Below are 21,401 nucleotides of genomic sequence, written 5' to 3' on the forward strand. Positions count from 1 at the left end.
CGTCATTACGTGGACATTTATAGCAGCCAAATATTCTCAACGCATGACGTTGGTTCTATATGTCGAGGGAAAAAAACGAAGGACCCGGAGAAAAATCCACGCAACCACGGGGAGGTATTCGCCATGAAAGTTTGCACAGACAAGGAATTTACTATGGCCGGAAGGTGCATACATTCAACATGTAGGAATCTTAAAACTGAAATGAGTGGTATACAGTCAAACTATACTAAAATTACAAAGTCTAACTAATACTAAGGGGCTAAAGTATGTAAAATTGTGAATAAGTGTACAATATAAAATGTAAACTAGCCATAATATACAATCTAAAAATACAAAAATACAAATAGGGTAACATGTTGTAAACTATACAGTCGGGATGGAACCCACGACCTCCTGTAGACCATGCGAGGGAGTTAACATCTCGCCACGGAGGAGAGAGAGACACGCAGACTCCAAATATACAGCAGGCTTCGTCAGGGTCGGGATGGAACCCACGACCTCCCGTATACCACGAGAGGTAGTCAACATCTCGCCGTGTTTGCCTGCAGGCTCCTCCGTGCCGCCGGCCTCCGCCCAGGCTGTGGCGGTGTCGCGCAGCGCTCGCTCTCGCTACGGCCTGCGCCCGCGCGAGAGGAAAGTCTACACAGAGGTGGAGGAGCCCCAGGACGACGACTTCTGTGAGACCCCCTGCTCCCTCTCACTCTCTCTCTCACTTTCTCACTCTCTCTCTCACACTGTCACTTTCTCACACTCTCTCTCTCACTGTCACTTTCTCACACTCTCTCTCACTGTCACTTTCTCACACTCTCTCTCACTGTCACTTTCTCACACTCTCTCTCACACTGTCACTTTCTCACACTCTCTCTCACACTGTCACTTTCTCACTCTCTCTCTCACACTGTCACTTTCTCACACTCTCTCTCACACTGTCACTTTCTCACACTCTCTCTCACACTGTCACTTTCTCACACTCTCTCACACTGTCACTTTCTCACACTCTCTCTCACACTGTCACTTTCTCACACTCTCCTCCACACTGTCACTTTCTCACACTCTCTCTCACACTGTCACTTTCTCACACTCTCTCTCACACTGTCACTTTCTCACACTCTCTCTCACACCTGTCACTTTCTCACACTCTCTCTCACCGTCACTTTCTCACCTCTCTCTCTCACTGTCACTTTCTCACACTCTCTCTCACACTGTCACTTTCTCACACTCTCTCTCACACTGTCACTTTCTCACTCTCTCTCTCTCACACTGTCACTTTCTCACACTCTCTCTCACACTGTCACTTTCTCACACTCTCTCTCACACTGTCACTTTCTCACACTCTCTCTCACACTGTCACTTTCCTCACACTCTCTCTCACACTGTCACTTTCTCACACTCTCTCTCACACTGTCACTTTCTCACACTCTCTCTCACACTGTCACTTTCTCACACTCTCTCTCACACTGTCACTTTCTCACACTCTCTCTCACACTGTCACTTTCTCACACTCTCTTAGGGCCGTCCATTAATGGCGTCACGCGATTTTGGACCCCCCTCCCCCCCATCACACGACATCACAAAAAGTCAGACCCCCCCCTCAAATGTGACGTCACAAAGCTCATTTAATATGCTTAAAATCGCTTCAAACTATTGTCATTGTAGTGCATATTTAATGTGGCACTGCAGTCTGATGTTGTAGGAGAAAACATTTATTAAAAAGTATTTAATTAAGTAGAACGTGTTGTCTGTGGTTCCTCACACATCGTCACAAATGTCTGACCCCCCCACCCCCCTAGGTGCATGAAGTCATTTATGGACGGCCCCTTACTCTAACTTTCTCACACTCTCTCCTATCTCTCTCTATTGCTCCCGCGCTCTCACTCGATATATTCCACCTGCTCCCTCTCACTCTCTCTCCCTTTCCCTCCCTCTCACACGCTCCCTTTCTCGCACTCTCACTTACCTCCCTGTCTTTTGCTCCCTCACTCAGGGATGCAGGGAGGGAGCAGGGAGGGTGACAGGGTTTACATCTCCGATGAGCGAGCTAAAGAAGTTCACAATGCAGAGAGGGAGGAAAGGAGGCATCTGTCTGGAGCGCTCCTCACCCTCTCACTCTCTCACAGTGCCACTGCTGCTGCTGCTGTTGCTACTGCGGTTCGCCCTCCTCCTGCTGCTGCTGCTGTGGCTCTCAGTCTGCGAGCTGTGCAGGGATTTCTACCTGGGGGAGTGCTCCGTGCACGGCCCGCCAGAGTTCATTGCAGACGCGGCCGTGGCCCCGGGAGTGGCCAACAGGGCCCGGCTCAGCCTGCCCCAGGGCCTCACCGTCGGCGCCTCCTCCATCGCCGGCGCCGGCCTCGGGGTGTGGAGCAACAGGAAGAAGCTGCCCAAGGGGGTGATTTTTGGGCCCTACCAGGGAGAGGTGTCTGAGGAGAACCCCGTGAGCGAGTACTGCTGGCTGGTGAGCTGCTGCTGCTACTGCTGCAGCCTCCTCCTATTCCTACATCATCATCGTGTGTGTGGAGAGGAGGCTCGTGAAGGAGATGCAGAGAAACCCATAGCCTCACACAGTCACCCACAGACTTACACAGAGATCTAGAGACTGGCACAGAGAGACCCAGAGACTCACAGAGACCCATAGACTCACACAGAGACCCATAGACTCGCACAGAAACCCATAGACTCACACAGAGACCCATAGACTCGCACAGAGACCCATAGACTCGCACAGAGACCTATAGACTCGCACAGAGACCCATAGATTCACACAGAGACCCATAGACTCGCACAGAGACCCATAGCCTCACACAGTCACCCACAGACTCACACAGAGACCCAGAGACTGGCACAGAGAGACCCAGAGACTTTGCACAGAGACCCAGAGACTCGCATAGAGAGACCCACAGACTTGCACAGAGACCTAGAGACTTGAACAGAGACCCAGAGACTCACAGTGGGACACACAGACTCACACAGAGACCCAGAGACTCACACAGAGAGACCCAGATACTCACACAGATGCTCAGAGAATCGCACAGAGAGATCCACAGTCTCACACAGAGACCCAGAGACTCGCACAGAGACCAAGAGAATCGCACAGAGACCCACAGTCTCACACAGAGACCCAGAGTCGCACAGATACCCTAGAGACTCGCACAGAGACCCAGAGACTCGTACAGAGACCTAGAGACTCACCCAAAGACCCCCAGAATCACAGAGAGACCCAAAAATTAACGTAATTATTTGAACTTGTAACACACAGCAAAGACGGTGGTCACCGCATGGCGCGGCGCTTACAGATGCACTTCTGCGGCCGTCTGGAAGGTTCTTCCTTCCAATGTTAGGAAGCCACTGGGAGCTATGCACTTTAAAATCTTGTAGATTGAAAATGCATTTCTTTAGAACTGCTTTTAGTGTTTAGTTTGTTGTCCTTCCCCCGCACCTCCGATCAGCATGGTTGGCTACGTGCGGTACGAAAGAAGTTCAACTTACAGTCCAACTGACATTAATTATCCGTGGATCCGCTCGTGTGCGTGTGTGTTTCAGATTTACAAAAACAAAAAGGATCGTGAATATGTTGATGCTCAGGATGAATCTAAATCAAACTGGATGAGGTGATTATTGTCTGAAGGACCACTACACAGAGACCAGAACCACTACACACAGAGACCAGAACCACCACACACAGAGACCAGAACCACCACACACAGAGACCAGAACCACTACACACAGAGACCAGAACCACTACACACAGAGACCAGAACCACTACACACAGAGACCAGAACCACTACACACAGAGACAAGAACCACTTCACACAGAGACCAGAACCACTACACACAGAGACCAGAACCACTACACACAGAAACCAGAACCACTACACACAGAGACCAGAACCACCACACACAGAGACAAGAACCAGCACACACAGACCAGAACCACTACACACAGAGACCAGAAACACCACACACAGAGACCAGAACCACTACACACAGAGACCAGAACCAGCACACACAGAGACCAGAACCACTACACACAGAGACAAGAACCAGCACACACAGAGACCAGAACCACTACACACAGAGACCAGAACCACCACACACAGAGACCAGAACCACCACACACAGAAACCAGAACCACCACACACAGAGACAAGAACCACCACACACAGAGACCAGAACCACTACACATAGAGACCAGAACCACCACACACAGAGACAAGAACCACTACACACAGAGACCAGACCCACTACACACAGAGACCAACCCTGGGCCTCCCCTTGGTCGACTCGGCATCAAATGAGCACCCGGTACGGAGCGTGGTTCCAGCCACACCACCCCCACGTAGCGCCCAGTGCCGGCCCTTAATAGGCGCTCGCTAACGGCGCCCACCCCGCCCCCGCGTCTGCCCGCGCAGGTTCGTCAACTGCGCGAGGAATGAGCAGGAGCAGAACCTGGTGGCCTTCCAGCACCGGGGGCAGATTTACTACCGCACATTCCGTGCCGTGGGGCCCGGCTCTGAGCTGCTGGTCTGGTACGGCGAGGAGTTCGCCCAGGAGCTGGGCATCGCCTGCGAGGCCGGGCCCTCGCGACGCCGCAGCAGCAGCAGCAGCGAGATGGCTCCTAGGGCCACCGCCAGAGACCTGCAGCCCGTGCAGCCTCCACCAAGCGAGGAACACCGTGAGCACTGCTCACCAGAGACTCACCACTGCTCACCAGACTATAGCCACCACTCACCAGAGATGATAGCCACCACTCACGAGAGACGATAGCCACCACTCACCAGAGATGATAGCCACCACTCACCAGAGATGATAGCCACCACGCACCAGAAATGATAGCCACCACTGTTGTATGTGTTGGTATTATGAAATTTTGATGAAAATAATAAAAATTAATAATTTTCCGAAAAATGCGCAAATCGCATTAATTATGATAGTGTGTGTATTAATACGCATAAATTATGATAATGCGTGTAATTATATGCATAAATTATGATAATCACGGAGATAATCGTAGTAATTTATGCTGAGGCTTGCGATTATGTTAATGTGTGCAGTTGTGATAATTTGCTTAGTTTCGTTTATCCAGGGTTATCAATCAGGATAACACGATTATCATAGATTCATTTACCGATTATCCTAGTGTGTGTTATAATATTTTAGGTCTCCATTTTCATATCTCATCACAGGATACAGTTGTCAAGAATAAGACAGTTTTGCATGGACTTGGAAGGAACCCTCGATATGCTTCTGGATTACAATTTTATTCTAACAAGCACGTGACATTCTATCATGCAGGTCAAACATGCGTCAATAATTCATGGGCAAGATTATGCAATTAACTAATATGAACGACAAAAACTTATGCAGTTGTGACATTATGCAATTATGCAATATGAATAACGAAAACTCTTATGCATTTATGTAACTCGACGGCAGCAACTGCTTTGCACGATCAGTTGATATTGAACGCACCACCTCGAAATGGCAAACCTTTTTGAAACGAAAAGACAGTTTTTCTTTTAAAGTCTTATTCGTGTGCGTGCTGTGTGTGCGTTGTCCCCTCGTAATATTAATTGTGTCGTTAGCTTGTGTGGTGTGAGAGGATACGAACAGCTCCTGCTGCTCCCTCGCTCGGCGTGTCGCTCGGCTTTTGCTCTCTCTCTCTCTCTCCACTGCTGGATTGAGCGGCGTTGGCACGATGTTCCTTGAAGAAACTTGCTTGCTTGGCGCTTGATGGTTCCGGGGGCTTGGTGCTGCTCGTGCGCTCTCTCTTTCTACTGCTAGATGACGAGTTGGCACGATGCTGTCCTTGAAGATGCTCGGTCGCTCGTGTCGCTCGGTGTCGCTCGGTGGCGCAAGGTGTCGCTCGTTGTCGCTCGTTCAGCGATCTCCGCCTTTCCTGCGGGTTGTTCGCTGGTCGTCACTCTGACGAGGAGCGATGCTTCGTTCGTGGCAGGGTGGACGTTGGCGTCTTTGTTGGCTTCACTCGCAGCTCTGCGACTCAGGGTAGCGATTCTTCTCAGGTGGTGCAGACCTCGGCTTGTAGCTACGCGTCGCTACTCCGCAAACCTCGTCATTCTGAATGACAGGAGCTTCTTCGTTGGCGGCGACGAGGAGAGATGGAGCCACAGCCCTGGAGATCTGTGATGGGGGCCAGAGCCCCTGACGATCTCTGTGATGGGGGCCAGAGCCCCTGACGATCTCTGTGATGGGGGCCAGAGCCCCTGACGATCTGTGGTGGAGCCGAAGATGGGCTCGTAGCCCGGATGATATGTGTGTTGGAGCCGAAGCCCGGACGATATGCTTTGTATGGATTTTCCTTCGGTTTATATCGGAAAATTCCACTCGGCTTCCCGAGTTGTTCAAAGGCTGTGTCATAAAACCTTCCTGTGGGGGTGGACCATCTGCGTCCGTGTGTGTGTCCGTCCGTGTGTTTCGCGTGCGTGTTTGTCCGTGTGTTTATTAGCTTTGAAGACACAGCTGTGTGTGTCGTTCTGGAAGAAAGGGGTGGGGGTCTCGTGACGGTGCCACCAAAGTTATCCATTAGCCAGACCGATGATTCGCGTCGAGTTATAAAAAAAACATTCGAATCCATGTTTTGTTACTGAATAATATTTGTCGCGAAAACTTACGCGTTAAGCGAGCTTAATTATTACCTCCCTTGCTCTGGGATCACATCCTTTGTCTCACACAGCTTAAGTTGGTTTGGTTTGGAAGTTGAAATGCAACTTATTTGCTGCTTGGTTCCATCTGCACAGTTATGCCGAAACCGTGTTCACGATGTTTCATCGTGACCCAACCTTTATGGGTGTCATTTCCTGGCTTGGTGCCTGTGTGTGGAGATCCTCTCGGAAAGACAAAGGCGGTCGTGTTGCTCGCTTTCCATGGGTGTTGTGTTTGGTTAATTTTGAGAGCCTTCTCCGCCCTTGATTCCTCTTCTATTTTAATTCCGTACTTATTATTCGACTTCTTGTGATTATTTGATCTGATATCCTGGCTAGGAATTTGTTTTGGAGCGAAATAGATGCCCTAATTATTCTTTGATGCTTCGGCCCGGCCGTGTAGATATTCTTTAAAGGTAAATAATGTCAGTACTTAATTAACAATGATGGGTCGCGATTCTGGTGCAGATTGTCTTTTGGTTTTCAATTGGAGTGAGGATGGATACTGTTTGCTTAATCTTTATGGTTGAGTTGGTAACTTGTGTATTTAACATGGTTCAAAGACCCATCTGTGCTTTTTGTCGTCGATGCTGTTTCTTTGTTAAGAATATAATTATCTCTTCCTCCGTGTCTCCTGGTTCTGCAACCCCCCGCCTGCAATTCCCCCCTCCCTTGTTCCTCTTGTGTGAAATTCGGGGAGTTTATGACCTTGATTACCCTCTTTCATGCCGTCTTTCCTTTGAAATGAGGTATGCGCGCATCTGTGGAAGTGTGGGGGCCTCTGTGGAAGTGTGGGGGCGTGTTCGTTCCCACGTGGCCCCGTGTCTATTAAAAAACAATATTATATATGATGGCAGAATAAGCCTTAAAAAAAAAAAAGAATATTAAAAAAAAATAAAAAGGGGGTACATACACAACAGTCCGCCCGTTTGAAAATTATCAGGGGTCGATTTGGCCACTGGCGAATTTTCAAACAAAGTAATGCCCCCTTTTTATGTCATGAATCCCATCAGCCGCCCTTACTCTCGGCGGTTATTTCTTACGACGCGCGTGCACGTATTACCATCTTAACCTGGTTACATCTGAAATAAGCAAAGAAAATAAACAACACGTTAACATCGATATTGCGTTACATCGGTTCTCATACATCATAACTCTGACGAACATTCATTTTTGTTTTGTTAAATCCTGGGAAACGCTAGGTAGCGGTTTCGAACGCATTTATGCGTTACCTTCCTCATGTTGCCTGGTTTACCACTTATCACTTTGATAATTTGATCACGGTTTTCGGGTTCGTTTTTGTAGTTTCCTCTCTCACTCTCTCGCGTCGTGGGAGTGTGTGGTGAAAAATTGTGCTGCACGTAACCAGAATTCGCGCACACGACCCATTTTGACACTTGGTTCGTGGCATTCGCTCTCTCTGCGATTACATGCACATTTGCCGAGTCAGTGTGTCGACTTAATTCCGTGCCTCGTAATGTTGCCCTCTTTGTTTTTACGAGTGTGTTAGATTCCAACACCATTCCTGATATGTCATGAACATTCGTCTCCATTTTAGCACTCCGATCCACATACATTTTGGTTTCCCTTGGATATTTTCCATTCAAAGGCTCACGCCTGCGCTCCTCAGGGCGTGTCTCTGTGTTCTCTCTTTGTCTCTGCTGTCTGCTATCCACCGTCCGATCACACTTCAATTCAGCCCTGTCACTTGCAGCCTGCTCAGGGTTTAACACCTCGGCGGGTGGGGCGCGTGTTGGCCGCTCGCTCGCACTCACTGTGGATGGTTCATCACGTATTTGGACCGCATTCTGTGTTATTCCTCTATTCCCTCTTGGTATAGCCGGTGGAGGAATTGGTCGGAATTGGATCGATTGTGTTTGACCTCCCATCCTGCGATTCTCCTGAATGTTCGCATCCATACCTCCGCGGTCTGTGTAACACCTTCCCGCTAGGTGGTTATCTTGCCATCTCTGTGCGTAATTTGAACCTTGCGTGTGTCGTGGGATGGGGTGTTGATATGGTTCTGCTCTGAACCTCTCCCTCCTGCGATTCTCGTACATTTTTGGCCAAGTATTTCTCCCATTTGGGTGCCACATTTTTCCTGGATTGTTACCTCGCCATCTTTGTGGGTAATTTTGATCTTGTGTGTGTCGTGGCATGGGGTGTTGATATGGTTCTGTTCTGAACCTCTCCCTCCTGCGATTCTCCTGAATGTTCGGCTTTGTGCCGCTCTCATTCTCGTGCCAACCTCTCTCTGGGTTATTTTGCCATGTGTGCGTGCGTTTCTGCTCCGTCCTGCATGGTGGGACTGCTCGGTGATTTTTATTCCTCTCTGAGAGGCTGGGTTCCTCATCCCTCTCCCTGTGTTCTGGATCCGAATTATGATTCTTAGCTCTGTATAACCATGCCATGTACGCCTTGCTCTCTATGCGGCGTAAGGATGCGGTTTCTGGATTCAAAACCATTCTCACCCTTTCTGTAATCTCTGGGCTCAAGGATTCAAAAAACATAATTTTGAACATTTTATCTCCTTCGTGGTATTGATTCACATCGCCTGCGTAATACGCTCTTTTAAATTGGACGAGGTAGTCACGTGGATCTTGGTCCATGCCCTGGGTCATCGATTTTACAGCATAAAACCCCTCAGTGAGTGTCGAATATTCTCCAAACTTCCGAATCACTGCCAGGCTCAGTTGTTTAAAATCATTTCTAACCTTGTGTGGTAGTGACTTTACCCATGGAATAGATTCTTTATGTAAGGTCCGTTTCAACAAACTCGCTTTTTCATCCCGTCTCCTCAGCCCTCTAATCATTGCCTCCTCTTCTACGGTTGCGATATGTGTGTGGATATCCATAGTCTTATTGTGGGGGTCAAAATCGGGAATTCTGACTAGAGCCTTGTCCATCAATTTAAGGGTTTTACTGGTGAATAGGTATTCCGAAAGTTGATTGCCGACAGCGTCATCATCAAACAAGTTATCATCAGGCAATCTGTCACTTTGGTCTGTGCTGTGTCGCTTGTGTTTAAGTGGTGTGCATTTTCTGTGTGCGCGCCCAGTGCCGTGTCGCTCGTGTTGCCATTTCCCTTCAGTTTTTGCCTCTGCCCTTAGTGTACCATGTCCTGGCGATTTTACTTTAACATTTTTCCTCCCTCTATCTGTGAAGTTGTCAGTCTCACATGTTTTTGTTTGCATATGTATCTCTCCATTCCTTCTCTCGAATTGTGAGGGTTTCCCTTTGTCAATGATTTTTTGTTCGATATCCATAATTTTTGTGCGATTAGTCCCTGGACTCTGTCCACGTACCCAAGAGTGTGATTTAATGTTACTTCCATATTTATTCTGTGGATCAACGTCTGTGAGTTTCGCTGGTGTCGCGAGCACTGATTTCTCTCCCGTTTCCTTTCCAAATTTTCCCTCATTCCACAATCCCTGTCTGTATGCCTGTGTGAGAAGGCATGAGTCCTGTCCTGCCTTTCCTGCAGTTTTTACATCGTGTTCGCCTTCGTTACCTTTTATCCAGTCAATTAGTTTCCCCCGAGGTGTGTTCGTGTTATCGATACAGCTCCCTTCCCATATGTCTCTCTGACTGTACTGCTTTGTAACAGATTGGTCGGTACGTTTAAATACGAGCTCCCCGTTTCCCGTAACCCATTCAAAAATTATTCTTAATCCTAGCATCTTAGGTATGGCGAAAGTTACTTTGACATTTCTTTTCAGAGTGCATATAAACAATTATCTCACAGAGTGTAGTCAATTCGACTCGAGCTATCTGTTATTTTCCGATTCAGAGTGCGTACCTCTAACACCATTTATCACAGGATGCAATTGGTTTGATACGATATTATCTTAATTCCACTGTCTCTGTTTTAACCTGCTATTCTGGGTTTTAACCTTAGAGGGCGTTTTTTTGTTTTCCGCCCGTTCACAATTACCATGCAATGTTCGATCCTGATATTCTGGTTAACACGAAGTGATTCATTCGATCATCCATGCAAAACACTGTCTGCGAGAGATCCCGGACGACGCCACCCATTATGTTGTATGTGTTGGTATTATGAAATTTTGATGAAAATAATAAAAATTAATAATTTTCCGAAAAATGCGCAAATCGCATTAATTATGATAGTGTGTGTATTAATACGCATAAATTATGATAATGCGTGTAATTATATGCATAAATTATGATAATCACGGAGATAATCGTAGTAATTTATGCTGAGGCTTGCGATTATGTTAATGTGTGCAGTTGTGATAATTTGCTTAGTTTCGTTTATCCAGGGTTATCAATCAGGATAACACGATTATCATAGATTCATTTACCGATTATCCTAGTGTGTGTTATAATATTTTAGGTCTCCATTTTCATATCTCATCACAGGATACAGTTGTCAAGAATAAGACAGTTTTGCATGGACTTGGAAGGAACCCTCGATATGCTTCTGGATTACAATTTTATTCTAACAAGCACGTGACATTCTATCATGCAGGTCAAACATGCGTCAATAATTCATGGGCAAGATTATGCAATTAACTAATATGAACGACAAAAACTTATGCAGTTGTGACATTATGCAATTATGCAATATGAATAACGAAAACTCTTATGCATTTATGTAACTCGACGGCAGCAACTGCTTTGCACGATCAGTTGATATTGAACGCACCACCTCGAAATGGCAAACCTTTTTGAAACGAAAAGACAGTTTTTCTTTTAAAGTCTTATTCGTGTGCGTGCTGTGTGTGCGTTGTCCCCTCGTAATATTAATTGTGTCGTTAGCTTGTGTGGTGTGAGAGGATACGAACAGCTCCTGCTGCTCCCTCGCTCGGCGTGTCGCTCGGCTTTTGCTCTCTCTCTCTCTCTCCACTGCTGGATTGAGCGGCGTTGGCACGATGTTCCTTGAAGAAACTTGCTTGCTTGGCGCTTGATGGTTCCGGGGGCTTGGTGCTGCTCGTGCGCTCTCTCTTTCTACTGCTAGATGACGAGTTGGCACGATGCTGTCCTTGAAGATGCTCGGTCGCTCGTGTCGCTCGGTGTCGCTCGGTGGCGCAAGGTGTCGCTCGTTGTCGCTCGTTCAGCGATCTCCGCCTTTCCTGCGGGTTGTTCGCTGGTCGTCACTCTGACGAGGAGCGATGCTTCGTTCGTGGCAGGGTGGACGTTGGCGTCTTTGTTGGCTTCACTCGCAGCTCTGCGACTCAGGGTAGCGATTCTTCTCAGGTGGTGCAGACCTCGGCTTGTAGCTACGCGTCGCTACTCCGCAAACCTCGTCATTCTGAATGACAGGAGCTTCTTCGTTGGCGGCGACGAGGAGAGATGGAGCCACAGCCCTGGAGATCTGTGATGGGGGCCAGAGCCCCTGACGATCTCTGTGATGGGGGCCAGAGCCCCTGACGATCTCTGTGATGGGGGCCAGAGCCCCTGACGATCTGTGGTGGAGCCGAAGATGGGCTCGTAGCCCGGATGATATGTGTGTTGGAGCCGAAGCCCGGACGATATGCTTTGTATGGATTTTCCTTCGGTTTATATCGGAAAATTCCACTCGGCTTCCCGAGTTGTTCAAAGGCTGTGTCATAAAACCTTCCTGTGGGGGTGGACCATCTGCGTCCGTGTGTGTGTCCGTCCGTGTGTTTCGCGTGCGTGTTTGTCCGTGTGTTTATTAGCTTTGAAGACACAGCTGTGTGTGTCGTTCTGGAAGAAAGGGGTGGGGGTCTCGTGACGGTGCCACCAAAGTTATCCATTAGCCAGACCGATGATTCGCGTCGAGTTATAAAAAAAACATTCGAATCCATGTTTTGTTACTGAATAATATTTGTCGCGAAAACTTACGCGTTAAGCGAGCTTAATTATTACCTCCCTTGCTCTGGGATCACATCCTTTGTCTCACACAGCTTAAGTTGGTTTGGTTTGGAAGTTGAAATGCAACTTATTTGCTGCTTGGTTCCATCTGCACAGTTATGCCGAAACCGTGTTCACGATGTTTCATCGTGACCCAACCTTTATGGGTGTCATTTCCTGGCTTGGTGCCTGTGTGTGGAGATCCTCTCGGAAAGACAAAGGCGGTCGTGTTGCTCGCTTTCCATGGGTGTTGTGTTTGGTTAATTTTGAGAGCCTTCTCCGCCCTTGATTCCTCTTCTATTTTAATTCCGTACTTATTATTCGACTTCTTGTGATTATTTGATCTGATATCCTGGCTAGGAATTTGTTTTGGAGCGAAATAGATGCCCTAATTATTCTTTGATGCTTCGGCCCGGCCGTGTAGATATTCTTTAAAGGTAAATAATGTCAGTACTTAATTAACAATGATGGGTCGCGATTCTGGTGCAGATTGTCTTTTGGTTTTCAATTGGAGTGAGGATGGATACTGTTTGCTTAATCTTTATGGTTGAGTTGGTAACTTGTGTATTTAACATGGTTCAAAGACCCATCTGTGCTTTTTGTCGTCGATGCTGTTTCTTTGTTAAGAATATAATTATCTCTTCCTCCGTGTCTCCTGGTTCTGCAACCCCCCGCCTGCAATTCCCCCCTCCCTTGTTCCTCTTGTGTGAAATTCGGGGAGTTTATGACCTTGATTACCCTCTTTCATGCCGTCTTTCCTTTGAAATGAGGTATGCGCGCATCTGTGGAAGTGTGGGGGCCTCTGTGGAAGTGTGGGGGCGTGTTCGTTCCCACGTGGCCCCGTGTCTATTAAAAAACAATATTATATATGATGGCAGAATAAGCCTTAAAAAAAAAAAATAATATTAAAAAAAAATAAAAAGGGGGTACATACACAACAGTGCAGCGAGATGGCTCCTAGGGCCACCGCCAGAGACCTGCAGCCCGTGCAGCCTCCACCAAGCGAGGAACACCGTGAGCACTGCTCACCAGAGACTCACCACTGCTCACCAGACTATAGCCACCACTCACCAGAGATGATAGCCACCACTCACGAGAGACGATAGCCACCACTCACCAGAGATGATAGCCACCACTCACCAGAGATGATAGCCACCACGCACCAGAAATGATAGCCACCACTCACCAGAGATGGCAGCCACCACTTACGAGAGACGATAGCCACTACTCACCAGAGACGATAGCCACCACTCAGTAGAGATGATAGCTACCATTCACCAGAGATGATAGCGACATCTCACCAGAGATGTGGATGTAGCTACCACTCACCAGAGATGATAGCCACCACTCACTAGAGATGATAGCCACCACTCACCAGAGATGATAGCCACATCTCACCAGAGTTGGTAGCCACCACTCACCAGAGATGACAGCCACCACTCACCAGAGATGATAGGCACCAGCCACACTGATAAGGTGGAAGTGAGTAACTGGTGTGGTGTGTAGTAGTAAACATCGCCACTGGGGAGACAAAGGCGGCTATGTGTGGTGCTGGCCACCCTCCCACTCGTGTGCCGTGTTGGCTTTCATTGGTGCCCATAACAGCACTTGTCCCAAAAGTATATACAGGCTATATGGGGGTTCTTTGTCTTTGTGTGTATATATAATGGAGCCCACTGCACTACGAACCCGGCCACCTGAGTTCGATTCCCACTCACGGCCAACGTCAGTGGTGAATATTTAGGCCTCCCCTAGGCTGACTCAGCCTCAAATGAGTACCTAGCTTAAACGTGGAAACATCGCCACTGGAGAGACAAAGGCGGCCGGGCCTGGTGTTGGCCACCTACTCCCTCGTGTGCCATGCCGGCCTTCATAGGTACTCGCAAACAGCACTTGCCCAACAGTCTGATATGGCTGTGGGAAACCTTTACCTTTGTGTATACACACACGTGTGCAAGAGTGTTCATGTCTAGATGTTGGTGTGTGCGCGTGTGTCTTGTTCCTCTGGGATGACGCAGGTGGAGTGGGTGTGGAGGTCACAAGGCTGCCGTGTCCTGCCTGCAACCGTCAGTTCATCTGCCGCTCGAGTCTACAGTATCACGTGCAGAGCAGACACCCCACTAAGCCCAGTAACAAAAGTCATCAGTGTGACCAATGTCCATACAGCACAGACTACAAGAGTACCTTGAAGAAGCACCAGAGAACACACACGGGAGAGAAGCCGTTCAAGTGCACCGTGTGTGAGAAGGCGTTTGCACGGCTATCACATCTTCACAGCCACCAGAGAACACACACGGGAGAGAAGCCGTTCAAGTGCACCGTGTGTGAGAAGGCATTTGCACATTTACAACATCTTCACAGCCACCAGAGAACACACACGGGAGAGAAGCCGTTCAAGTGCACCGTGTGTGAGAAGGCATTTGCACATTTACAACATCTTCATAGCCACCAGAGAACACACACGGGAGAGAAGCCGTTCAAGTGCACTGTGTGTGAGAAGGCGTTTGCACAGCTATCAGATCTTCACAGGCACCAGAGAACACACACGGGAGAAAAGCCGTTCAAGTGCACCGTGTGTGAGAAGGTGTTTGCAGACCCATCCAGTCTTTGCCGGCACCAGAGAACACACACCGGCCAGAATGCATTTTCTCATTCCCGTGGAAACAGAAAAGTCAGCCATCCTGAGCAAAACGCGCACAGCGCCGAGCTGTGAATTAGTTTTAAACAACAGGCCACGTGACTAGCCGAGGCTGTGCCACTCTTGAAACTGATTTTGAATGTGAACACGGAAACCTACGGACCCTCCTACACCTGCCTCACACTCTGTGGGGGGTGGGAGATTAAACCGACCTGGCCACCCCTCGATTGCAAGTGCGGAGTTCTAGGTCCCAACCACTGCACGTGTCCCCCCCCACCCCCATCACCTGGGGGTCCCTGTGTGTGTGAGTGTGCAGAGTCCCCCGTGCAGAGCTGCACTGTTGTTACCCTAGAGGGGGACACCGCAGGGCGATCCACCTACAGATACCCCAGTCTGCACGTCTCCCGCCGGTCTCCATGCGCACCACGTGCCGTCTCGTAGCCCTGCCCCGTGCGACGTACGTACAGTACGTACAGTACGTACCCATCCAGCGGTAGACTGAACCGCGGCCGATGACGAAGGTGGCATCCGCTCACAAATCTCCGTGCACTCAGTCCCGTAGCCCTGAGCCATCGCTTGCGCGATATTCACTTTGCCGCTGAGAGGAAAGCTACGGGGAGGAGGTGGGGGGGGGTGTTAGGAGAGGACATCTGTGGAACGGCTGGAGATCTGCGAAGAAGAGCTTCATAGCTCATCGGATTCCTGCGGTCTGAAAAAATATTCCGAGAGGGCGTTGGGGGAGGGGGGTGTAGGTATGATTGGGGCATCTGCACTTGGATCACCCTGCGTGTTGTTGCTGCCTCCCCCGTTGAAAATGTTCCCAGCGTGAACTTAACCCTTTGCCGTCGCGACGACGCCGCGCGCCGTGCGTGAACGTCGTCGTCGGAATAACAAAACGCAGTAAAAACTAAAGCAACATTATCGGTACCGAGGCTCCCACAGGGCCACGCGGGGCAGGGAGTGTGGCACAGTTTTCGCGCCGGCTAGCGCAGAGTGGCGGCGGTCGTGTCGCTACGCTTCTCTGCGGTGAGCAACGACGTCTTTATAACAACAACAGCAGTGCTGCTGCTGCTGCTGCCACTGCTGCGGTGAACGGTGACAGCCACCCCGTGACCTGTGACCCCCACCCCGTGAACGGTGACACCCACCCCGTGAACGGTGACACCCACCCCGTGAACGGTGACACCCCATGGGTGGAAAAAACCCGATTTTTCCAGCTGCAGGCATCGGGTTTTTTCTTTAACACAATTAAACCCGATTTCGGGGAATTAAAACCTGGTTTAATGAATACGAAACTCTGATAGGCTTAGGCTGCTTCCTCGTCGGTGCTGCTATGGTACTCGGGGCCGTCGGGCACGGGGTAGTCGTAGAATGCGGCGGGCAGGTTGGTCTTAATGAACACGAGCTTCTCCACAATCGTGGGCGCCAGTGAGTTCCTTAGCTTGGAATGGATGAAGCCCATCGTTGAGAAGTGCGGTTCTGCAATTAGAACCAATGAAACCGGATTTCTCTCAATCTTAGATGATCGGGTTTAATATAAAAAGACAATTAAACCCGATTGTAAAAAACCCGACTGTGCCACCCTTGTGACACCCACCCTGTGAACGGTGACACCCACCCCGTGAACGGTGACACCCACCGACCCTGCAACTCTGCAGACGTCTCGGACGCGGGAAAGGGTTGAGAGATTTTCTGCGTCGTCCTGGTTGCTCGCGTGATGTCGCACGGTGGTGGCGCGCGTTGACTCTTGCACGTTTAAGAAAGTTGAGCGTTAGTTTGTGATTCTGTTTAAAATGATATATATACATACTTAAACTAACAAACATTATCTTGGGATTCTACCAAGTAAGGTCCAACTGGATACGTAGTAGCTCTTTTATCAGACGCGACCACCTGGCCATCACAAATGAAAGCTCAACGAAGTGGCTTATCATTGTGTGGACATTTATAGCGGCCAAATACTCTGATTGCGTGATCTCGATTCTAAATGTCGAGGGAAAACCGGAGGACCTGGAGAAAATCCACACGACCACGGGGAGAGAGAGAGAGAGACGCGCAAACTCAAAATATACAGCAGGCGTCAGGGTCGGAATCAAACACACGATCTCCTGTATACCAGGAGAGGTAGTTAACATCTCCACATGTGTTCAGAGTATTTGGCTGCTGTAAATGTCACGTGATAAGCCACTTCGGTGCGCTGCTGTCATTTGTGATAGCCAGGTCGCTACTACACAGCTCAGTGGGGGCCTTACCTGGAAAAGTAAAATGATTAATAAAAATCTACTGTATTCTTGGTTCTTTTGGTAAAGTCACGTAGAAGGGAAATAATAAAATAATAAAAATGTAAGAATCAAATTAACACGACGTTTCGATTGCAACACAAGCAATCATCAGTTTATGAAAACCCACAACAACAAAAACAATATTGCTGTGGTTTTCACACCTGATGATGATTGCTTGCGTTGCAATCGAAACGTCGTGAGAATTGTATAGTTTTATTTTTATCATTTTATTATTTTCCTTCTACGTGACTTTACCGAAAGAACCAAGAATATGAATCCCTGTAGTCACGAAATCTTCAAATCGAAAAAAAATCTCTTCTTGGTTCTTTCGGTAAAGGCACGTAGAAGGGAAGTAATAAAATAATAAGAATAAAACATAATAAAATAATATGATATAATAAAATAATATAATAATATAACATATTATTATATAAGTCACTTATAAAGCAAGTAATAAAATAATAAAAATAAAACAATAATTTAATATAATAAAATATTTTATTATATTTTGTTTCATTATCTTTTATTTTTATTATTTTATTACTTCCCTTCTACGTGACTCTACCGAAAGAACCAACAATATGAATCCCTGCAGTCACGAAAGCTTCAAATCGAAAAACAAAAATCTCCTGTTGAGAATGACCTCACCGGACCGGTGGAGGCAGCGCTGCCGTCTTGGTCCCAATTGGCAGCGGCGGCGTCTCGTTGGTTGTGAAGGCGGCCCAGCTCACACAGCCCGTGCCGGTGCAACAGGCCGTAGTCTACCCGGGGTTCAAGCGGCCTAGGCTACATTGTACCCGGGTGTATCATGGCCGAGGCCAAATTATACCCCTCTAGGCCAAATCATACCCCCATGATAGTAATAGTGTTGAGCGATATCTTCTTGTTTAGTGCTGCCTAACGGCGTGTGCGACTTCACGATGATATTGGTCCCGGTCTAGCACGGCGTGTAGAGTTTGTGCTGTTGTTAATTGTAGCCATGTTTTGATGTTACTGAGCCATGTCGTTTTTGGCCGTCCTGGTCGTTTTTTCCCTTCGATTTTTCCTTCCAGGATTTGCTTTAATAGCTGGTATTTGTGATATACACATGAATTACTAAATTTTTCCAACATTTTATTTAAAACTGTAAACACATAGACTTTGATTACTTCAACCAGAAAAACTGATAATAACCCTAAAAATGCTTCAATTGATCAAATTGAGATTCTTACTTCCATTTATACGCTTTTTAGATATCGATTGAAGTCCGTTGTCGGCTGTTCTCTGTATGGATAATTGCCTTTGAACTTTCACATGGGGCATGTTCTGCCCTGGAGGGGGGGTATGGTCTGGACCAGTCTAGTTTAAACCCCCGGGTATAGTTTAGCCTAGGACACTTTATCCCCCGGGTCTACTCTGGCCTGGGCCAAACTATATCCGGGTTTAATCGGGGCAGGGGTTATTTTTAAATCCTTTATATTAAGTTCACTTGCTTGCTTGCTTGCGCGCTCACGACCGTGCAAATCTTTCAGTCGTTTTTTAACCGACTTCCCGTGATCCAATCGAGCTGACATTTTGCACACAGACTCGTTGTGCGTGACAATTAATTTTCGTGAAAAAATTTTCCCAAAATTTTACACTTTTTAGGAAAAAAAAAATTGTATTTAATTACCAATTGCTTAATGGTGGCAGGCAACCATCTGAGCCATAGGTGGCAGCCATCTCAAGCCAGAGGACGAGAGGACTCTAGCCGCCACGCATATAAAGGATTTATAGTGAAAAACTTTGTTTTTACGGGTTAATTTTTAGCCTGTTTCACCGGTATCTCCAGGAGGTCGGAGCGACTTGCTCTGCGGTAACACTTTTCCGTGACAGAGGTTTGGTTTTTGTTGTTGTTGTTGGGTTAGAGATCTCGTAAATATCAACATTGTGTCGTTAACCCACCACCACCCACCACCATCGCCTGACACGGCCAATCAGTCAGGGTTTGTCACGTAAACGAAACGTGCCAATTGGTTACCAACTTCAGCACACACAGCGCTTGTGTGTCGGGGAGAGTGAACCCACAACAGCATTTACAATTCGAGTGCCGGTGACGTTTCGCCGGTGATTACAAACAACGGCGACCGGTTTCATCGGGCGATGTGCCAGGATTGTGATCCAACGCCATCTAACCCAGGAGCAGCAGCAGCGACGACAACAAAAACCTTCATCACAGACACCGCTGGTCGCAAGAGACTGCGCGTGGCGCTTTGTGTTGCCGTTGCCACGAATCGTCGAAGGGCGTTCACGATCTGTTGTTCTCCTGTAACGCGGTGGTCATTTCGATTTAAAGCTTCTTTCGTGACTGCAGGGATTCATCTTCTTGGTTCTTTCGGTAAAGTCACGTAGAATGGAAATAATTAAATAATAAAAATAAAGCAATAAAGTAATTGTTTTATTTTTATTGTTTTATTATTTAATAATAAAAATAAACATTTACTTTATTATGTTATATTTTTATGGAAATAATAAAAATAATAAAAATAAAACAAGAAAGTAATTGTTTTATTTTTATTATTTTATTATTTAATAATAGAATAATAAAAATAAACATTTACTTTATTATGTTTTATTTTTATGGAAATAATAAAATAATAAAATTTAAACAATAAAGTCATTGTTTTATAATTATTATTTTTATTTAATAATAAAATAATAAAAATTAACATTTTCTTTATCATGTTTTATTGTATTTATTTTATTATTTCCATTCTACGTGACTTTACCGAAAGAACCAAGAAGAGGTGGTCATTGTTGCGTTCCTGAAGAACACGCGTTGTGGAGAAATAATATAAACTATAGGGGGTGAAGCGTGGTCCGCGACAACACGCAAGATGATGGGTGAGACAGAGGCCGGACTACGACTGAGGCGCGTGGGTAGCGTCTAGAAGCAGCATCCAGCAGCATCCCAATGCCTCCTCGCGTGATGCCGCTACGCCGAGGCAGCCGCACGGAGAACCGCTTGTTCCTACTCGCGTTGCGACCTCGTTCCGTTCGCTCGCTCGCGTTGCATCCAATCCGCATCCGCGTCACAAACAGCGTGTTCCCCTACACATCATTCATGGCGTTTTATCATCCAATCGGCGTTGTTCAAACTAACACGCGGCGTTGTAGGAGAACCAGACTGTGCCGTTGTCTTCTGCTGTTTAACGCAGAGGCCGCATCGACCGTTCCAATAGTCGCTGTAGCCACTGCGAGCCCCAAGCTGTCGGCTCCCGGCTCTTAAACTGCCCCCCCCCCCCTGGCGTTATCTGTAATCGTTACACACAGCAGCACCTGGTCACAACTTCTCACTGCTAATCCTAACAACACCAATCCTAGTCGTCATCCCTGCACCTCAAGGATGGTAACACTATGACCCAACAAAATTACACATCACACTGTCCGACAGATTGCAAGTCACACGGCCCTACAGATTCCAATTCACACTCCCCTACAGATTTCAATTCACACGCCCTACAGATTTCAATTCACACGCCCTACAGATTTCAATTCACACTCCCCTACAGAATTCAATTCACACGCCCTACAGATTTCAATTCACACGCCCTACAGATTTCAATTCACACGCCCTACAGATTTCAATTCACACTCCCCTACAGATTTCAATTCACACTCCCCTACAGATTTCAATTCACACGCCCTACAGATTTCAATTCACACTCCCCTACAGATTTCAATTCACACGCCCTACAGATTTCAATTCACACGCCCCTACAGATTTCAATTCACACTCCCCTACATAATTCAATTCACACGCCCCTACAGATTTCAATTCACACGCCCCTACAGATTTCAATTCACACGCCCCTACAAATTTCAATTCACACGCCCCTACAGAATTCAATTCACACGCCCCTACAGATTTCAATTCACACGCCCTACAGATTTCAATTCACACGCCCCTACAAATTTCAATTCACACGCCCCTACAGAATTCAATTCACACGCCCCTACAGATTTCAATT

At 47.4% G+C, this 21,401-nt stretch overlaps 1 protein-coding gene across 1 annotated transcript; it reads left to right on the plus strand.

The window, feature by feature from the left end:
• The first annotated feature begins 1,617 nt into the window (after positions 1 to 1,617).
• Positions 1,618 to 17,513, plus strand: LOC133346335 (histone-lysine N-methyltransferase PRDM9-like). Its single transcript, XM_061557830.1, has 4 exons — positions 1,618 to 2,452; positions 3,538 to 3,605; positions 4,408 to 4,750; positions 14,441 to 17,513. The coding sequence occupies exons 1-4, from the start codon at positions 2,030 to 2,032 to the stop codon at positions 15,203 to 15,205; spliced, it is 1,599 nt and encodes a 532-aa protein (XP_061413814.1). The 5' UTR covers positions 1,618 to 2,029; the 3' UTR covers positions 15,206 to 17,513.
• The last annotated feature ends 3,888 nt before the right edge of the window (positions 17,514 to 21,401 follow it).

The sequence above is a fragment of the Lethenteron reissneri genome, chromosome 24, assembly GCF_015708825.2.
Source record: "Lethenteron reissneri isolate LAM-NWPU_2019-01 chromosome 24, ASM1570882v1, whole genome shotgun sequence".
In the NCBI taxonomy this organism is placed as follows: domain Eukaryota; kingdom Metazoa; phylum Chordata; class Hyperoartia; order Petromyzontiformes; family Petromyzontidae; genus Lethenteron; species Lethenteron reissneri.

Coding starts and splice junctions, on each gene's coding strand:
- LOC133346335 (XM_061557830.1), top strand. CDS start 2,030: ATGAGCGAGCTAAAGAAGTTCACAATGCAGAGAGGGAGGAAAGGAGGC. Junction 2,453..3,537: donor TGAGCGAGTACTGCTGGCTG/GTGAGCTGCTGC, acceptor TGTGTGTTTCAG/ATTTACAAAAACAAAAAGGA. Junction 4,751..14,440: donor AGATGATAGCCACCACTCAC/GAGAGACGATAG, acceptor TGTATACACACA/CGTGTGCAAGAGTGTTCATG.